The 13,119-nt window shown below is 42.5% G+C and overlaps 1 protein-coding gene and 1 pseudogene across 2 annotated transcripts in view; one reads left to right on the top strand and one right to left on the bottom strand.

Annotated features, from left to right (window-relative positions):
• Window positions 1–13,119, top strand: part of Rnf185 (ring finger protein 185) — a 38,659-nt gene that overhangs the window by 18,032 nt on the left and 7,508 nt on the right. Inside the window, exons 2-5 of one of the 2 annotated variants that reach the window (XM_005366102.2) lie at window positions 3,743–3,963; window positions 7,009–7,027; window positions 9,322–9,434; window positions 10,837–10,891. In XM_005366102.2, coding sequence (XP_005366159.1) covers window positions 3,788–3,963; window positions 7,009–7,027; window positions 9,322–9,434; window positions 10,837–10,891 — 363 coding nt within the window. In that variant the 5' untranslated portion in view covers window positions 3,743–3,787. Of the gene's footprint in view, window positions 1–3,742; window positions 3,964–7,008; window positions 7,028–9,321; window positions 9,435–10,836; window positions 10,892–13,119 lie in introns of those variants that run through there. The other variant, XM_013353397.1, reaches the window with a different exon arrangement.
• Window positions 114–475, bottom strand: LOC101995410 (annotated as a pseudogene).

Raw genomic sequence — 13,119 nt, 5'->3', positions numbered from 1 at the left:
TCCCTCCCTCCCTTCCTTTCTTTTCTTTTTCTAACAAAAAAACACAGAGTTTTATTTCCATGCCATTGGGAAGGGCTGGGAGCAGGCTCCCACAGAGGAAAGAGACCCCTACTCTACTTGCCAGCGGTGAGGAGGTTCCACAGCACCAGGATGACTGAGTCCCCACGCAGGAACATCTTGGAGATTTAGCCATCCTTGTTGACAGGCTTGAACTTCTTCTTGCCCTTGCTGCTCTTGGGGACCTCAGTCCACATCTCCTTCACATTCTCCAGCACCATGTTGCAGTGCCTGTCAAAGGCCTCACCTGTCCGAGGAACTTCTTGTTGTTACAACAGTTAATGAGCACATGCCTGTTGTTCTTGACTGACTGTGGGCTCCAAGAGGGGGCCTGTGTTGAATTCTTCCTTCCCTCGCTTCTGCAGCTCCTCTGTGGTCATCTCACTCTCGGGTTTATTGAGGAGACTCATGGTGGAGGTTTTGCCTGCAGACCACTCCCATGGTTGCTCCAGTCTCTGGAGTAGAGCGAGAGGAGGCTACTTATGTGAGTGTTGGAGACCCAAGCTTAGGTCTTCAAATTTGAGCAAGACTTTATTGACTGAACTATCTCCCCAGCCTCATTTTTGGAATATTATAAAGTAAATCCCAAATATCCTATTCTTTAATAAATATTTTGTATGTACCTCTAGCAGATGGTGTGTGTGTATATTGTGTGTGTGTGTGCGTGAGAGAGAGAGAGAGAGAGTGAGAGAGTGTGTTCATGCATATATATTTGCATGTTCTTCCTCAGGAGCTGCCTTAGTTTTTGGCTAAGGGTTTCTCATAGGTTGGCCCAGAGTTGGCCTGATTAGGCTAGGTTGGCTGGCTAGCAAACCCCAGGAATCCCTTCCAGCATTGGGATTACAGTCGTATCTCCTTATCCCTGATGATTTTAGGTGGGTTCTATGGATCAAACTTGGGCATTAGTGCTTGCATAGCAAACACTTTACTGACTGAGAAATCTCTCCAGGCCAGATGGTAATTTTTTTTAAAGTTACATAGTGCAGCCATACCCAACAAAATTAACAGTAATTCTGCCAAGAAAAACAAAACAGATGAGCATTTGTTTGAGACCCAAAATGGAACAATCAGTCCATTCTTCAGACCGTAGGCATATTCCTAGCTAAGCCTTTGGATAGGCTAGACAGGCACCCCAGATGGGAGCTGACCTTGTTAACATTGTTAACCTCTGCTGAACTGCTCAGAAACTGAAACTGTATTCAGTCGATTTTTTCTTTTTTAATTTTTAAACTACACTTGCTTGTTTATTGTATATGGTGTACATGTGTGGGGACATGCTGCTCGTGGCACCGTGAAGTCAGAGGCCAGCTTGCTGGAGTTGGTTTACCATGTAGGTCCAGGGATCAAACTCAGGTTGTCAGGCTTAGCAGCAAGTGCCTTTACCACTTGGGTGGTAAATCAGTTTCAAGACATACTTCCTGAAAAGCAATGAAATCTTTGATCCTTTAGCAGTTTAAAGATACAATTTTCTAAGACCTCAGAACACTTTTTTTTCTTTTCCCCCGAGACAGGGTTTCTCTGTGTAGAGGTTCTAGCTGTCCTAGAACTCGCTTTGTAGACCAGGCTGGCCTCGAATTCACAGAGATCCACCTGCCTCTGCCTCCTGGGTGCTAGGATTAAAAGTATGCCACCACCACCTGACCTCAGAACACATTTTTAAGACTGCTTAAATATATTTTTCCTGGGTTATAGTCCTAATTAGTGGACTGAGTGTTGTGGTCATACCTTTAATCCCAGCACTCAGGAGGCAGGAATCCCTGTGAGTTCCAGGTCAGTCTGGGCTACACAGAGAGACCCTTCTCAAAAGCAAAACCACTTCTTTGTTTGTTAACTTGGCTGATTTTTTTCTCAGTTGACAATTTCCTAAATGTCCAGAGTATTAACTGAGTATAACTGTGTCACCATACCCAGCTAGTTCTTAATTTTAAAAGATTTTTTTTTCCAAACAAGGAGGTGATTGGGTAGATGGCTTAGTGGTTAAGAGCACTTGTTGCTCTTGCACAGAACCTGGGTTCTGTTCCCAGCACCCATATGGTGGCTCACAACCATCCATAACACCAGTTCCAGGGGCTCTAGTTTCTTCTTCTGACCTACTTGGGCAACAGGTGCACATGTGGCACGCATAAATACCTGCAGACAAAACAGTCATACACATAAAATGAAATAAATCTCAAAAAGATTTTTTTCAACAAAGAAACACTGGGGTTTGGGGATATTTATAGCTCAGTGGTGGAGTGCTTAGTGTCTAACAAGCATGTGTGAGGGCCTACATTTATTCCCCAGTATACCACACATGCACACACACAGTTATAAAAGAGGAGGAGGCTTTCCACCATGGAGAAGGTCTTGGAACTGAAGCTAACAAGACACTGCTACTGTCAGCAGCCAGCTGCCCTTCTGGGACATCATGTAAAATGATGTAACTGAGTGAAAAAGTGGTGGAAAGCCGGCCTCTTTCCTGCTCAAGTCGCTAAGCTGCTGTTGTAGTGAGAGGTGTTCATGAACCCTAAGCTCTAAGTCTGCCGTGGGAAGAAGCAGTAGAAAGAAGGCTTCTTGGTCAGAGAAAACCAGCTTTGGGGATTTCATCTTTTCTTACTTTGGAAGCTGAAATCAAGGTGGTCTTCAGGTACCCTGTGGTGAGTTCTCATTTTACATATGAGAAAAGCATAGCAGGATAAAGTGTAGTTCCTAGCAAGCTGGAGGCTGGACTGATTCTAAGCTTCAGTTCTCTGAGTGTGGTATTTCCTGCTTCTAATTTCTGAGATAATGAGAACAAACAGATGAGGCTCCTGACAGGTTCTTAATGTGCTCTCAGAGTCCCTGGGTATCCCTTGTATGGATCTCATTGTCTTTCCTTGGTTTTGTTTTTTTGTTTTTGTTTTTGTTTTTTTGATTTGGAATTGGTCAACTGTGATATGTTTCCTTGGGCTATTGGTGACCAGCCTTATCTATGGCAATGTGGTGGTTTGGATACAAATAGTGTGCCATGAATCCTAGTCTCAAACCCACCTTAGTCAGCTGGCCAGATAATTTAGTCTGCTGTTTTCTGAAGTGACCAGGATTGCCCAGATCATGGATTTGCCAGATGACCTTGGGTGGTATGGGATAGACAACTTTTCCTTCACTGATACAACTACCTCTTTAAGGGTGTTGATAAATCTAGACAAAATACGGTAAGTGGTATTCCATCTGGCAGGAAGTATTAGAGACCATCATCTGGCTACTCCAAGCTTCCTAATCTTCGACAGTCACAGGAATTTCTTTATTCTGCCATATACCAATTACAGTCTTGAGTAGAGTCTGTTCTCCTAGTCAATATAAAAGTTGTCCAAAATTAAAGGATAGCTTGACAGTTCAACTTAATGTTTAGTGGAGCATATATTTATCGACTGGTATGGTTAATACAGAATATAAATATAAATGGGGGAGCTTTGTTGAGAACCTTTTAGAAGCTGCTCAGTATTTTTCTGTTTGTGTTTTATGAGATGTGTTTTGGGCCATGTTCATGAGCAACTCATGAGAAAGGCATAGCCCCACAGATACTGTCCCTGCAGCCCTCTGGGAAATCTGCTACCAAATTCAATCGTAATTATTGTGTGGAGCTGAAAGAAGATAGAAACATTGACATGGACATTGTAGGAAGTGGGCTGCAGCAATGAACAATCAAGTGCTTTCTGCCTTCCAGGATTGTCTGAAGAATCTTCACGGAAATCTTTGCTGGCAGTCAGCGATGGCGAGTAAGGGGCCCTCGGCCTCTGCATCCACTGAGAATTCCAGTGCAGGGGGGCCCAGTGGCAGCAGCAATGGCACTGGTGAGAGTGGAGGGCAGGATAGTACCTTCGAGTGCAACATATGCCTGGATACAGCCAAGGACGCTGTCATCAGCCTGTGTGGCCACCTCTTCTGGTGAGTTCCCTCCTTTCATCTCTGTGGACACCCTACCAAGTCCTAGGCAGATGTCTCACTATGTACAGAAGATGTTTGGAGCAGATGTCTCACTCATACTGAGCCCTGATACACTCAGACCCAAGGGACAGGAAGCCTCAGTTTTCATCCCGTCTCTACTGCTGAAGTTCTGGGTAACCTAGGACAAATCCTGTTCCCATCCTAGTTGTCTGCCTATCTCTCCAGCAGTAACCCCATTTAGTGAGCATTACTGCCACTTGCTGTGATGAGCCTGTAGACAGCACTGCATAGTGGTTTTGAGCAAGGACTGTGTAGCCAAACTTCCCGTCTTCTGTCTTGACTCTGCCACTTCCCTAAGGGGTGACCTTAGACAGGGTGCTTACATGCACTCTGCCTCATTTTACAGGCTTATTTATGAATATTGAGTGAGTGAACCAAAACTAGTAAACATGTTAAAAGAGCACATAGCGTGTGTGCTATGATTGTAATTGTTCTATATATAATATGTATGTTGTGAAATGAAGCAGCAAGGTCTGTGTCCTTCTGGTTTCCATGCTTAAAGAAATCCCTGCTGTCTCTGAGAACTTCGGTGAATGTTGAGAAGTGGTTGTTTTTTCTACTGAGATGTTGAGCTAGACTTTGAAGCCTATGGAGAAGCCTTGAAAGCTGAGGGGAAATAATGGTAAATAAGATGAAGGGTGTGTGCCATTCCTAGGTGTGGATCTGTGCACTGTTGGGTCTTCTGAGTCCCCGAGCTATCGTCCTCCTCTCAGCAGAACCCTGGATGGGGATTGGAGATGTTAGGAAATAAGAATGGCTGTGATGCAGAGGCAGGTGGATCTCTGTGAGTTCGAGACCAGCCTGGTCTACAGGGCGAGTTCCAGGACAGGCTCCAAAGCCACAGAGAAACCCTGTCTCGAAAAACCAAAAAAAATAAGAATGGCTGTGGAGGCTCAACCAGATTACCAAACCTAGAGGTATAGAGCGGTTTAATGTTTTTGTGCAAGAAAATGGTGACAAAAGTTTAAATTCTCAGCAATATATAAAGGTAAACTTATTGGTGAGTTAGTAAAATGGAGCAGAGGTTTTTCTTTTTTGTTTTAAATTTTTTGTTTTGACTTAATTGTTTTTATAGATAGACCAAAATGACAGAATTAAGAGGCAGAGTACCATTAAAAAGAACAGATTTGAAGAAGCAATTTCACCCAGACTGTAGTGTCTTCTCTGCACATCAGGGGTTCTCTTTTCTGTAAAGTAGGAATGGTTTTATCTCCTGGTGATCATCCAATGACAAAATAAAAATCAGCTCAGCCACTCTCTTGACACACAGTAGTTGCTTCATAAATGGGAGAAATCTTCATCGTTAGTTTTGTTTGTTTGGGTTTTGAGACAGAGTTGACAGGTAAACCAGACTGACCTCGAAATTCTAGCCCTCCCTTTGCTTCCTGCTCTGGAATCGCACCTTTAGTACAGCCTAAGCTTTGCTCTTCTCCTCATAATACTAAAGGGAGCTCTAATGGAGTCCTGCTCTGATTTGTAGAGGGCTCGTGTCACCATAAGCTCAGTGTTGGGTTCAGATTAAGTCACAGTTTTTATTCATCTAGAAAAGGCACATGATGTGTGAGACACACCATGGCTGCCACATAGTAAGTTGTAGTAGATATTTGTTGACTTAATTTATTAATAAGAAAAGAAATACTAAAAATCTGGAAATGAGTAATTGTTCCTCAATATTATAATGTCATTTTTTTTTTATGTAGTGCTAGGTATTGAAAAGGCAGTAGAGAGTTTGTTGTCCTAATGTAAGTTACATGTTTGGCACCTTGGCTTCCTCCTTTTAAAAAGTGAGATACTAGAACCAGGGATATGGTACATATCTGTAATCCTAGCGCCCTGAAGGGAGCTGAGGAGGTGACTCGGTGGTTAAGAACACTAGATGCTCTTCCAGCAGACCCAAGTTTGATTCTCAGAAGCCACATGATAGCTAACAACCATTTGTTACTTCAGTTCCAGGGGAATAACCTATGGCTTCTGTGGGCTCCTGGTATACACATGTAGTCCACAAACATGCATATAAGCAAACACTCATACACATAAAAATAAAATCAAGTAAACCTAGTACTCTGAAGTCTGCAGCAGAGGATCATGAGTCTGAAGCCAGTCTGGGCTACATGGTGAATCCCTGCATTTAAATAAATAAATAAAATAAATAAATAAATAAAAAGCAGTGTTAGGCAGCAACTCTCTAAGATGGAGATAGTAACCCTTTTTTCTGAGTAGCCTCTCCATCCTTTCCATTTCAAAGATGCTTTGAATAGGCCTGGACTTTAAACAGCTTCCTGCCAGAAACATAGTTTGTTAACATGGATCTGAAATAACAGAGAATCCATATACCACTTATGAGCAGAGGAGGCTGTGAACCCGCTGACATTGGTGCAAATTGCGAGTGTGAGTGTGTGTGTGTGTTTGTGTTTATATTGTTGTGTGCTTTAACTTTGCCTGCAAAGACTACCTGGCTTTTATTGGATTTCTTCAGAGCCTGTAATCTCTCCAAGACTAACCTATGGGTAAATTGTGCCTGGATTGTCTGGGCCAAGGGAGTCAGCTTTTGTAGTGATGTTTGAGCTAGAGACTGGAGTCTTAACTCTTTACTCTCTCTTTTTTTTTCCTGTGAGTTTAGCCTTTTCTTACCTGTTTTGTTCTTTTCATTTTGTTTTTGTTTTAAGACAGGATCTCCTATAGCCTAGGCTGAACCCATTCTTACTAAGTAGCAGATGATGACCTTGAACTCCTGATCCTTCCTTATCCCTACCTTCTACGAGCTGGAATTACAGATATATGCCTCTATATCCAGTTTAGCCTTCCCTTCCTTTTTCTATCTGTGATGCCAGGAATCCCTGTGAAGAAGGCTCACTGGGGTTACAGCACCCCAGGCACCCCATTCTGATGTCTTCCCTACTCATGGAGTGTTTCTGCTAATGAAAGCATTTTTCTCCTTCTTCCTGCTTCCCTTCCTGATGATTGGCTGCCCTGGGGACTCTCTAGTTGGCCGTGTTTGCATCAGGTAAGATGTACTTCATTTTACTTTGTCTTTCATCAGCTATAGTTGCACAAGACATCCCTCGTCTCAAGGGACTACTGTCAGAAGCTGCAATCTCCCTTGCTTCTGGGCTCAGTTGCCCTTTTAAACACCTGCCCACTGACAGGTATTTGATGTAATAAGAGGTCATTTCATACCTGATTCTGCCAACAATAGAATAGCCCTTATGGCCTTGGCTGACTGCCACTTTCTGTATCTCAATGGCTCATTTGAAAATAGGTTGAGTTTGATAATGTTAGAGCCTTTTTGTTTGTTTGTTTGTTTGTTTGTTTGTTTGTTTTGAAACCACCTGTGTCCCAAGCTCACTGAGGATAACCTTGAAATCTTCCTGCCTCAGAGGGCTGAAATTAGGTACACACCACAGTGCCCACTTCATGTGGTGCTGAGAACCCAGAATGTCTTGATCTGCTAACTAAGCCACATCCTCAGTTATTAGATTATTTTTAGTTTCTGAATTTATATATTTATTTATAAAAGATAACTTCTAGAAGATAACTTCTGGCCTGGAGAGACAGCTCAGTGGTTGGGAATGTTTGCTGCTCTTGCAGAGACTCAATTTCATTTCCCAGTATCTGTAACTCTAGCTTCAGGGGCTCCAGCACCTCTATGGTATACACACACACACACTCTTGCACACACACCAGCACATACATACTGAGATAAAAATAAATTTTGAAGAAGTAGAAAGGTAACTCCTTTCATATCAGTACACCTCACTTTCCTAAAAAATCTTGAAATCATTGAGAAGAGGTAAATGTTTTGGTAACCATAGATAGCTTTTGCAGAAGAGGAAAGTTTGTCTCCTTTGTTTTAATTTATTATGAAAACCTGTTAGTGTTCACTAAGAACTGGATTTGGCATTGGCAACTGGATGTGAACAATCACAGCCAGGTTTCTATCTCCATGGGTGTCAGAAGTTCAGCAGCACACTCCTTGGTGGCTTAGAGGGTGTAGGTGGTGGACAGGGACTTGACTGATCCTCATAGGGGGGAAAAGGGAGGAACTAGGGATGAGCATTCTGACCCAAACCAATCTGAAAGAATAAACGTGGCAGAACATGTGGCATGAGCTCTGAGAGACCATCGACAGGTGGGAATGTAGTATATAAAATCATGAGATGCTGTTATTTCCGTATCCCTGAGTCTTTGGCTCATATTCATATGGTGAACTTTATATCTCCATGTCTAGAGGTGCAGTTTATGTCCTAAAATAATATTGAGGGGCTGGGACATAATTCATCCATGGTGTGTATACTCATTATGTGCAAGGCTCTGAGTTTAATCCCTAGTGCTAAAAGTAAGTAAAGGTTGGGAAAATATGCATGAGAAACCATCCAGTGCCCAGAAAGAGATCACTAGTTAGGCGTGGTGACATACTCCTATATCCCAGGCCTTGGAAGCTAAAGGCGTGATGGTAAGAATTCAGCATCATCTTCAAATGAATGAGACTCTGCCTTAAAAAAAAAAAAAAAGGAAAAAACAAGTATAACATTTTAAAATAATCTTTTGTTCATTTTTAAGAAAATAAAATACAAATGTTTTAGTATAAAACATTGATAAAGTTTAGATAATAAGCAGAATCTATCTAATACTAAGCGACCCAGAAGTGGTTAACACATCCATGTGCTGATGTCAGGTTACACCATCGGGGAAATGCTATAAGATGAGAAATTGGAGCTGGAGAGGTGGCTCAGGAGGTAGAGCACTTACTGCTTTTCCAGAGAGCCAAGTGCAGTTCCTAGTTCCCATACTCTCAGCCACCTGGAATTCCAGCTTCAGCTTCCTCCTCAGGCCTCCAAGGGCACACATATTTATTTGCACATACCCCTGGCCTCCACTGACATGTACATAATTAAAAATGAAGTAATATTTTTTTAAGAAAAATGAGAAACCACAGAAAGAAAAACAAGATAATGACAATATGATTGATCCTGAATGTAAGTTCTGTTTACCCCAGGAGCCTGCCTGAAGACCTCAGGCTTGCAGCTCCTCCTTCTGCACTACTCACAGTCCAGAGAGTAAGAGTCAGAGAAGGAGCTTGTTTAGGTACTGGTATTTAAAGGCAGTTTTGGTTTTAACCCCAGTAAGAATTTTTCAATACTAGGAACAGAAATCAGAACTTTGGTTCCTGAAGTTTCCCAACTCAGGCTACTCCAGCTGGTGTTTCCCATTTTCGGACTCTGGCTCCATGTTCCCACACTGTACTAACTGAAGACGGGACAGCTTTGGACCATTCTTGCATTTTTCTCTCACTTGCAGTGGTTGGAGACTAGACCTAATAGACAAGTGTGTCCAGTTTGCAAAGCTGGAATCAGCCGAGACAAGGTCATCCCACTCTATGGCAGGGGCAGCACCGGGCAGCAGGATCCCAGGTAAAGACTTGATTGATACTCACTTCCTACTTGGACATGAATTCACATCCATTTAGCACTCTAACCCTTGGCTGCTTGATTTTGAGGCATTTTGGTCAAGAGGAAAGTCACATGGGAACAATGGGGCTTGAGAGAGGAGAGGAGCCAAGCTGACATGTGCTGGCCAGTGTTCAATAGCTGCTCAGTGTCATCTGCCAGTAGGTACCCAGTTAGCGGGTAGCCTGCAGTGTGCAGAGTATTGTGAAAGCACTCCCTCCCTGGGAAACAGGAGCCTGACTAAGGAGTGGGGTTGCAGCACCGGTGAATGTGAATCTGGGGAGACAGGGACCAGGAAGTCTGGATGACTTTTGGGGGTGGCCCTTTTGATCTGGCATCTATACCTTTTCAGAAGACTATCTTAATTTTTCTAGCACTTCTCCCGACTCCCATCTCCTGTCCACGAGACGTCCTGAACTTCTCTTAAAGGGCTGTCCTATTACGTTTGTCACACTTGGATTTGCTGTGTCTTCTATGCTCTCTGCTCCTACCTACTCAAACTACCACCCGACTTCCTGCAGCCTTTTCTTGATTCCTGCCCATATTTTAGGAAAGCCCTCAAGTTCTCTCCTTCACGTGATCTTCTCCATATGAGTTGCCCTCACCCGTATTCCCGCCTCCACACTAATGCCCCCCCATTATGTTGTGTTGATTGTGTCTCAAGGTGGGATCTGTCACCTGTTAGTATTGGTTGCATCCTGCCTTGTGCCTACTTGTGCCATAAACTCTCAGTCAAGCTATTTAGATGAGAGTCTGCAAACTAGAGGCAAAAGTAAGATAGCGTGAGATACTAGCCCAAGAGTAACAGAGGCCAAATGGAAGTTAATAGAGGGAGATCAGAAAGACCTTGAACCCTAACCCTCTCAGCTGACAATCCACCTGTTATTTTAGTCTAGCTTGGGATCTCTGGCACCCATGAGCTCATATCAAGCAATCCCAGGGAAGGCAACTGGCCATTTTTTCATAACCATCCTTGGGTCAAGATCTCTGTTGCAAGGATAGGTTGTGTAAACTGGTGGCTCTCTCAGAACAAGCTGGTTTTCCTGGTTTGAGGTAGAATGGAGTTAAGCCAGCATTTGCTTAAGCCAGAGCAGTTTTTTGTGTGTTTATTTGGTTGGTTTTTTGAGACAGGGTTTCTGTGTTACCCTGGCTGTCCTGGAACTCTGTAAACCAGGCTGGCCTCAAACTCAAAGCCTGCCTTCCTCTGTCTACTGAGTACTGGGATTACAGGCTGTGCACTACCGCCTGGCCCAGCAGTTTTATTTGTTGAAACAGGAGAGCCACCCAAACCCTGTGGGTCAGTCTTCACAGAGAGCAGCTCACAATATTTTGTGATGGCCTTACTTTGTACAATTTTTTTTTTCAGAGAGAAGACTCCTCCTCGTCCTCAAGGCCAGAGGCCAGAGCCCGAAAATAGAGGGGTGAGGAACATTCTAGGAGAAGCTTCCAGAAGTGTGCTTGTGGCTTTTGAAACTTTCCTGTTGACCTTGCAGTTTTTCTTTTTCTTTTAAAACATTGAGAAAGGTTGTAGAGGAAAATTTATAAAGTACAGAAAGACAAGCAGGGGGAAATCCTAGAACCACTCATCCAGAGAGAGCCACTGGGAGAGTGTGTGTGTGTGTGTGTGTCTTTGTGTGTGTGTTTATTAATTTATACATGTATTTATTGATTGTACATTTACATATTTATTTCTTAGGTACTTTTAAATTTAACTTTCCTTTATTATTTGCGTGTATTGGTGGGGTCACATGTGTAGAGGTGAGAGGACACTTTAGGTAATTGATTCCCTCCTTCAGTCATGAGCCCTGGAGATGGAGCTTAGGGTATCAGGCAAGCCCCTTTACCACCAGAGTGTCTTATCAGCCTATTTCTTGGCTTTTTGAGGTAGGGTTTCACTGTGTAGCCGAGGCTCACCTGAGCGCATGATATTCCTGCCTCCGTCTCCCAGTGCTAGTGTTATAGACATAGGCCACTGTGCCTGGCATACTTTTATTGTTTTTTTGTTGTTTTTTGCTTTTTTTAATATATATACATAGTTCAGTTATTTCTTTATTTATTTTTATTTTATGTGCAGGTGTTTTGCCTACATGTACATCTATGTGAAGGTGCCAGATTCTCTGGAACTGGAATTACAGTCAGTTGTGAGCTGCCATGTGGGTGTTGGGAATTGAACCCAAGTCCTCTGGAAGAAAAGACAGTGCTCTTAACCACTGAGCCATCTCTCCAGCCCCTGATTTTTTGATTTTTTACAATATGTGGCTCTTATTTTGTAATTCTTAAAATTTCATCTATTCTACAGATACTACATACCTTAATGTGCTCTGGTCACAATTTTGGCAGTGGTAATTTATCAACAAAACTTGCAAGTGTTCTCTGCCCTCATGAAATGTACCCATGAGAATTGGAATTTCAGCAGTGCAGTTTAAAATGTTACTGAGACCCATAGCAACAACATTTGACAGCTGATGTATAGACCTAATGTAATGGCATGCATTGTATTATGGGACACTTACCTGCTACCTCTGCTGTCTTAAACATGCTCAAATGAAATTACAAAGTTTTGTACAGAACCACCATTATTTTATTATGGTAAGTTCATAGAATTACTGGCTCAAAATATGTACACATTTAAATAAAATGTTAGTCTTTTTTTCAAACAGTAATTTCTTGTTAAAATATTAATGAGGCCTGGGAATGTAGCTTATGGCCAGGAGCATAGTAGCAGCTAGGCAGGCAGGGCACTGGGCAATACCTTTGAGCTCACATCCTTACCTATAAGCAGGAAAGCAGAGAGAGCTAACTGGAAATGCCTCAAGTCTTTTGAAACCTCAAAGTCCACCCCAAGTGACACACCTCTTCCAACAATACTACACCTCCTGATCCTTTACAAACAGTTCCACCAACTAGGGACCAAACCATTGAAATATGAACCTATGGGGGCCATTCTCATTCAGACCACTACAGCTACCTAGTGAATTCATGACCAGTCTGGGCTATATGAAACTGTCTTAGAAAATCAATTAAAAAACTACGGAGCCACCTCTCCAACCCCTAGCCCAGTCTTTTTATTTTTGAGAAAGCATCTCCATATATAGCCATATACAGCTGGCCTTGAACTCAGCCTTTCAAGTGCTTGGGTTATACATATATGCCACCCTCAGTTTCTTTTTTAATGCTGCTTTTTTTAAAAATTTTCTTTTATCTTATTTTGTACGTTTTGAGGCAGAGTCTCACATATCTCAGGCAGTTCTAGAACTTGATATGTAATAGAGAATAACCTTGAATTTGTGATTCCCTCTGCCTGCACTTCTCCAATGCTAGGGTCAAACCCAGAGCTTGGTGTATGCTAGGCAGCTCTATTCATCCGGACTATTCTTCTAACCCTCTGGGTCCCCTTTATTAAAGGCTGCCATCTACCAGTGGTGGGTGTGTGTGTGTGTGTGTGTGTGTGTGTGTAAGAATGTTGTGGATATTAAATCAAGGTGTTAAGTATGCTAGGTAACACTGTACCACTGAGCTATATCACTACCCTTCCATTGAATTTTGATTCAGTATAATTTCAGTTCATTATTGAAGGACCTTAGAGTTGCTCACAGATTTTGCTGTTTAAATAATACTATGATAATGTTTATACACATCCTTTTTTCAG

The sequence above is a fragment of the Microtus ochrogaster genome, unplaced genomic scaffold (genome assembly GCF_000317375.1).
Source record: "Microtus ochrogaster isolate Prairie Vole_2 unplaced genomic scaffold, MicOch1.0 UNK6, whole genome shotgun sequence".
NCBI classification, from domain to species: Eukaryota; Metazoa; Chordata; class Mammalia; order Rodentia; family Cricetidae; genus Microtus; species Microtus ochrogaster.
This window is presented reverse-complemented; position numbering and strand designations above follow the sequence as displayed.